This window comes from Cryptomeria japonica, chromosome 5, assembly GCF_030272615.1.
Source record: "Cryptomeria japonica chromosome 5, Sugi_1.0, whole genome shotgun sequence".
NCBI lineage: Eukaryota > Viridiplantae > Streptophyta > Pinopsida > Cupressales > Cupressaceae > Cryptomeria > Cryptomeria japonica.
In genome coordinates, this window is record NC_081409.1 from 160,799,395 (window position 1) to 160,806,220 (window position 6,826).

The following is a 6,826-nucleotide window of genomic DNA, read 5'->3' on the forward strand; positions in this document are numbered from 1 at the left end:
TGTTCTTTGATTGAGGATGTACACTTTCATAGCAACTACATCTCTCCAAAAAGAATTAATTAATCCCTTGGTTTCTGACATGCTCCTTTCTTTTTCAAGCATTGGATGGTTTTTCCTTTCAACTACTCTATTTTATTGAGAGGTGTAAGTAATGGCAAGTTTTCTCTTGATGTAATTCATATCACAATATCTTTGAAAAGCCCTTGAACAAAATTCTACTCCATGATTAGTCCTCAACCATTTAATTTTGCACCTTTTCTAATTTTTTGCATAGGATTTAAACCATTGGAATATATCAAGGTCTTCATGTAGGGCCTTCAAAAAACACACCCAACATTTTCATGAATAATAGTCAATAAAAGTGATAAATTATGATAAATTAGTTAAACTCTTTGTTTGCATAGGACCACAAATATCTGAATGAACAAGCTGAAGTGGGTGATGAACACTCCATGCATTTCCCTTTGAAATATTTTTTCTTGCATTCTTTCCTTTAGCACATCCTTCACAAACTTTCTTGTGCTCCTCAACCTTGGAAAAACCAAAAAAATAATGCTTGTGATTTCAAAAATATCAAACTCTAAAAAATTAAATATCCATACCTAATATGCCACAACCAACTTGTATCCCCATATTCCAGATTGGAAAGGCTATCAATCTATTTGCCAAAATCCAATGAGAACATTATTTTCTTTGTCATATGCACAACTGTAACCCGTTTATTTCCTTGATTCTTATCATAAATTGTACATTTCTTATTTTCAAAGATAACTTTATAATTCTTCTGGCATAATTCCCTAACACTTAACAAATCATGTTTTAACCATGTAGTGTAATAAATGTCTTGAACATTCTTCATACCTTTTTTTTTGTGGACCTCCATAGCTCCTTTTGCAACAACCTCCAATGATTTGTCATCACCAAGCTAGATTAGAGATTTGAAACTTTAATCCTTTGTTGAAAGAATCTTCTTATTTCCTATCCTATGGTTAGAACATCTAGAATCTAAATAATAAACATCTTTACTATTGTTTTCACATTTGGCATAAGATAAAATAAATGATCTAGAGTATTCTCATCACCTTCTTGAGCATAATTAGCACTTTTACATTCTTTTAATGTGCAGTCTATTTCAAAGTACCCATACCTATTACCATTGTGACATTGAACATTTCTCTTATCAAATTTGTCTCTATTTCTCTAGAATCACCTCTTCCTCTTGAGTTCCTCAACTTCTATTTCCACTTGAATTATTATGATTTTTACCTTTACCTTGGTCTTGATTGTTTTTTGTATTGTCGTAGGCATCTTCATTCTTTGTGATTTATAAGTTGATGGAAAAGGATTTCGCATCACTTTCTCCAAATGAATCTCTCAATCTCTCTTTATGAGACATCAAAGATTGAACAACACGATCAAACTAAAGGGCTGCTAAATCTTTGATTTCTTCTATTATTATGGCAACATCATTCTATTTTGGTGTTAAAGTCCTCAACACCTTTTTTTTATGAAAATCTCATTGATCATAGTTTTCCCAAGTGCAAGACCACATCTTTAACTCTGACACAATAGTCAGTCACATTCTCAGTTTCTTGCATCATCAAAATGTTGAATTTTCATTTCAATGTCTATAACTTGACAACTTTGACTTGGTCACTTCATTTGTAAGCTTCTCTTAGAGTCTTCCAAGTATCTTTAGTTGTCTTTGCATCTAAACTTCTTGGAAATATCCTTTTATCAAGAGCTATTTGAATGTAAAACAAGGGTTGAATGTTCTTCTTCTTGGCCTCCTTCGTGGCTATTTTATCATTAGCAACGAGGGAATTCTAATCAACAGGCTCTTGGTAACCTGATTCAACAATTTCTAACATATATTTTCCTATAAGAAAAGTCATCATTTGCAGACACCAATAATCATACTCATTTCATCAAATTATAGAATGGGCAAGTTGTGAAAATTTGACATGATAAAATTTGGCAAAATGCCAACCACTCAAAATTTAATGCCCAAAAATAATCTAGTCTGATATGAAATGTAGTTTTTGAAAATCAACACTTACCTCTAAACCAATTGATAAAACTGACAACAATAGAGTGAAAAATTAAATGGAAGTTCAGACTAACAACTTTAAACCAATATGAAAAGATTAAAAATAAACAAAACACACATTGAAATTGACAAAAGGTAGAGTATTCTATTTTTGATGGTTGAATGCTCTATTTTTATTGCAGACCCTATTTTTTAATTGCAACTTACATATAATAGCAAAAAGGTTTGATTTTTATAGAATATGCAAACCCTAAAAAAGAAGTAGATTGCTACGAAGGAATAAAACAAGTTTACCTCACTAATAATAGCTAATGCATATTGAAGTCTTTTACATTATTCGCTAATAGAATAAAGGAGCCTCTAAATGAACTCAAATTAGAACCAAACTAAACTTGCATACTAAAAATGGCCAACAAAAAATCCTATGCATGTGAAAAGACATGCACTATTTTAATGCATATAACCAAAGCTAACTAATGTAGATTACAAAAAAGTTGGCTAACTAAAGATGAAGTGTGGTGGAGTGCATGATAGAAATAACATGGTGGATCTCTAGGGTTTTTTTCTCACTTTTAGACCGTATATGATAGCTTAAAAATTATTGGGCTGTATTCATTGGCATGCTATTTTTTAAAATCTTATAAATGACAAATATTATTTTAGAATGTTTATTATAAAAATATAAATTTATTTGGAATATTTTCAAATTATTAATAAATCATTTAAAAAATATAATAGGTAATGCATATAATATATTACTATAATATATAATAGTGGCAAATATTATTTTAGAATGTTTATTATTAAAATATAGATTTATTTGGAATATTTTGAAATAGTAGGATATAATTGTTTCTAATTTTATATGTATTTAAGATTAATTTTTGTTTTAATTATAAAGAATATTTTTTGGTAGAAATTTAAAATCTTATCTAAAGATATTTGCATATATTACCATTTATCATTATTTAGGCATAGGTAAAAAGTAAGGTATATAATTTGTTGTTCATACAATTATGTTTTTATTTATTTATCAATTGTACTTTGTTGATGCAAGTTAGAAACTCACTTTAAATTTACCATTGTTCGTGAAGTAGTTTGTGAGAGAGAATAATATATTTAATACTTTGTGTAAAACATTGAATTTAATTCCTTTCATACGCCAATAATTGTGCTTTCATTTTTTACACAACACATACTTTTCTAATCTAACTTTACTCTGCATTTTTTTACGCACTATATTTCCTTGAATTATTTTGTTGGAGTATTAGACTCTGTCCTTTATTTCATTTTAGATTATTATATGTTTTAATTTTTAGTGGCATTTTAAAAAATTATAATCTCTATTAAAAATAAACTTTATTAAAAAAAAATTCACATATTTAATATGTATTACTGATTAAAATGATAAAGACATTTAAATATAGAAAAGTTATTAAAAATTATTTATATATTAAATATTTTTTGAAAATTAATATTTTGACGGTTTCCAATGACCAAACCATAAAAAAAGATTCATATGACAGGCAGGGGTAGGGGTGACTGTCAACAAATGTAACGATTCTGCTACAAATATGAGAATGTACAAATGTGGCAAGAACTGGAATTTTCTATTATTGGGTTTTTCGGTACACAGGTTCTTTGACTGAAGAAGGCCTCTCGGCATAATAGCTCGATACTATCTACAAGATAAATATTTTATACTTATTTGGCTTTTCAGGAAACCAATGCGACGAACCAATGCACGGAATCCTCGCTCAAATAAATATTTTATACTTCTTTGGCTATTCGCAAATGCATTACAGCATTAGGCTTTTCTAAACTCGTCATCTCAAGAAAACGGAGATCAAATGGGAGGAACCAACGCACAGAGAGGCTAAGTTTGGCCTACACAGTTTTGAAATAATTTTCGAATTCGAGTAGTTGTAAAGGCAATTTGTATTCATTACACTGAAACCGTCAATAACACGTTATTCATGGTCAGTTATCCAAAACCTCACAATCCGGCTTTATTAGGGTCCCATTAGTAAATGAAAACTAATTTTCAATTCAACCATGCTGACAATGGCGATTTCTTCCCCAAAGAATCTGATAAAAAAATATTATTTTATGTCTTATTAGTAAACGTTATCTCATTTTCGATTGAACCAGTTGACAACGGCATTTTATTCCCTACAAAATCTGATACGAAAAATTATTTTATAACTTAAGAAATCAGCCTTCTCTATCCTATAATGATGAACTTCATTACTGATAGGAATTTTTAATATCCCAAATTCAATTCTTGTCATAATAACGACATAAATTTTCAATAATTCTAAGCTTTGAACGTAGTATTTTGAATCAGTTGCAAATAACTGAAACAGATATCAAATTTTATTTTTTATCAACTTGTTTGCGAATGTGGACTTCATATGTTTTAATACGTACTTTATGATGGTCACAATAATCTCCAACTATGCCACTTCTACACGTCAGTGGTCTCTCAATGCTATAAGTACTCACTAAATCATCCATTGTTCTGCAACCCAAAAATTGTAGAGTACATTTATACTATATAGCATTTGTTTCAGAGAGTCTGCTTAGGGAAGCACAATGAAGAAAGCTGCAGCAGTGCTACTTATTGTTATGATTGAGGTGGCAACCAGCATGCCAGTGTTAATGGCATGGAATCCTGTTCCTCAACCTCCTCCAGCTCCAGCTCCAGCAAAATGCCCACTTGATGCTCTGAAGCTGGGGGTCTGTGTTGAAGTGCTTAGTGGCCTTGTGCACATAGGCATTGGAGACCCAATTGTAAACCAGTGCTGCCCAGTGATTGAAGGAGTTTTGGCATTGGAGGCAGCGCTGTGTTTGTGTACAGCAATCAGGGCTAAGCTTCTCAACCTCAATATACTTGTTCCACTAGCACTGCAGCTTATTGCTTCTTGTGGAATGACTCCTCCTCCCGGCTTCACATGCCCTGCTTCTTAGTGCCTGAACTATTCAATGATTTCGTCTATAAGTGCTACTTATTATAACTATGTTTGAGTAAATAAGCAGAAGTTAATGGCTGTTGCCAACATCTGCCACAGAATGTTGACTTCATAAAGCGGAGATCAGTCCCTGCTTTCCATCTTAATATGAAGTTAGCTGGATAAATAATATATATGTTTTCTTACAATTAAATAAACATAGTATCTTTTTCTAGTTCCACTAATATGTTGAGTATTTCTTTAATTTTGTTTCCTTAAATTTGCACTGATATTGAAAATACTGCTTTATCATGGTTATTTGATGGTTGGTTTTGGATTCAGGTACTAGGCTTGGTGAATACAATACAAATTTTCTTATTGGCATAGTCCATGTTTTATTACACACCTCTCTTTGTACATCCTAAGTGGTTGAAGTTGAATGGTACATATAGACTAGCTTATATATATAAGATATCTCAAAAAATATTAAATTTGAATATATTTAACATTTATAAGTATGAATAAATATTATATACATCTTTTATAAATGGAAAATTAAATATATATAGATCCTTCATTAATACCTCTTTGTCAATGGTCTTGATTTCCACAACTTTAGCTGTCTTTCCATTTTTTGTATAATAGACCTTCGTAAACGTGGTGTGTCCTAATAATTCGACTTATTCATACTTGCCCATCAAAATGCTAGCTCCATGCATTTGCATTTTTGGCATGACCTTAATTTTGCATGATGTAATGCTTTGAAGATGACTTAGTGAGTATATCAATTGCACAAAATAGCTTTTATTTAATATTTATATATGTCATAATATTTTCGGTGTATCAATAATATTTTATTTATACATCTGTCAAATTCATATAGATTTATTTTCATATGATAAATAGTTGATGATTATTAAAGATAAGTGAATAAACTAAATAGCTTTTCATAATGTAAAAGAATAATTTCTATTTTTTTTATTAATTTAAATTTACTAAATTCATAATTAATCACAATCAACTATAATTTCTAATATATTTTAAAAAGTACCAATACTTAACTTTTGTTCTTCTTTATTGATCACCTAGCTTTTTGTTTTACCTTTAATTGATATGTACTTGTTCTTCTTTATTGATCACCTAGCTTTCTGTTTTACCTTTAATTGATATGTACTTTAGCTAAAAAAAATTTATTTCCGAATGAGATTTTTAGCAAAAAACACACAATATGGGAGAGAGGAGAAGGCAAGTACATAGCAACTGTATTCAACTTGAGTATTGAGATTATAACCTTGTGCATTACATTTATAGATAAATCCACAATATATTATGAAGAAAATGTAGTAGAGAGTTACCTTGGGAATTTATGATGAGTAGGTGAGTCAAGCAACATGAGATGGCATGTGCAACTAAAGTCTACACTTGGTCCCTAAAGATGGTGATTGGGGTCCTCTTGGTTTATGCCAATAGTTAGGCTAGTAAAAAAATAATTTAACTCTTCAAACACACCCCCACAAACTAATTATACCAATTAGTTTAAATGTACCCCCATAACATATAAAACATGGGTCCTAGCCTAAAGCCTTGTTAGGTAGCCATGTGCAATTATTTATTTACTAATATAATGGTAGGGATTCATAATGATCTCATCACAATTTCAATCACAAATGATTCACTATTCACAATATGCAAATTCTATCTTTGAAAACACTCTCCTTGTGAAAGCCTTTTTCAACTTGCTAGTCACTTCATCTTTTGATATGTAGAACTCAAATATGGAAGTAGTCTTCCAATAAACACACTATCCATAGTTTTACATTCCACA

The 6,826-nt window shown here is 30.3% G+C and overlaps 1 protein-coding gene across 1 annotated transcript; it reads left to right on the forward strand.

Annotated features, from left to right (window-relative positions):
* The first annotated feature begins 4,645 nt into the window (after window positions 1-4,645).
* On the forward strand, window positions 4,646-5,020 carry LOC131072669 (36.4 kDa proline-rich protein-like). The gene has a single exon (XM_058008901.2). It carries the CDS (start codon window positions 4,646-4,648, stop codon window positions 5,018-5,020), a length of 375 nt encoding a protein of 124 aa, XP_057864884.1.
* The last annotated feature ends 1,806 nt before the right edge of the window (window positions 5,021-6,826 follow it).

Excerpts from the sequence above, each read along its gene's own strand:
- LOC131072669 (XM_058008901.2), top strand. The coding sequence starts at position 4,646 with ATGAAGAAAGCTGCAGCAGTGCTACTTATTGTTATGATTGAGGTGGCA.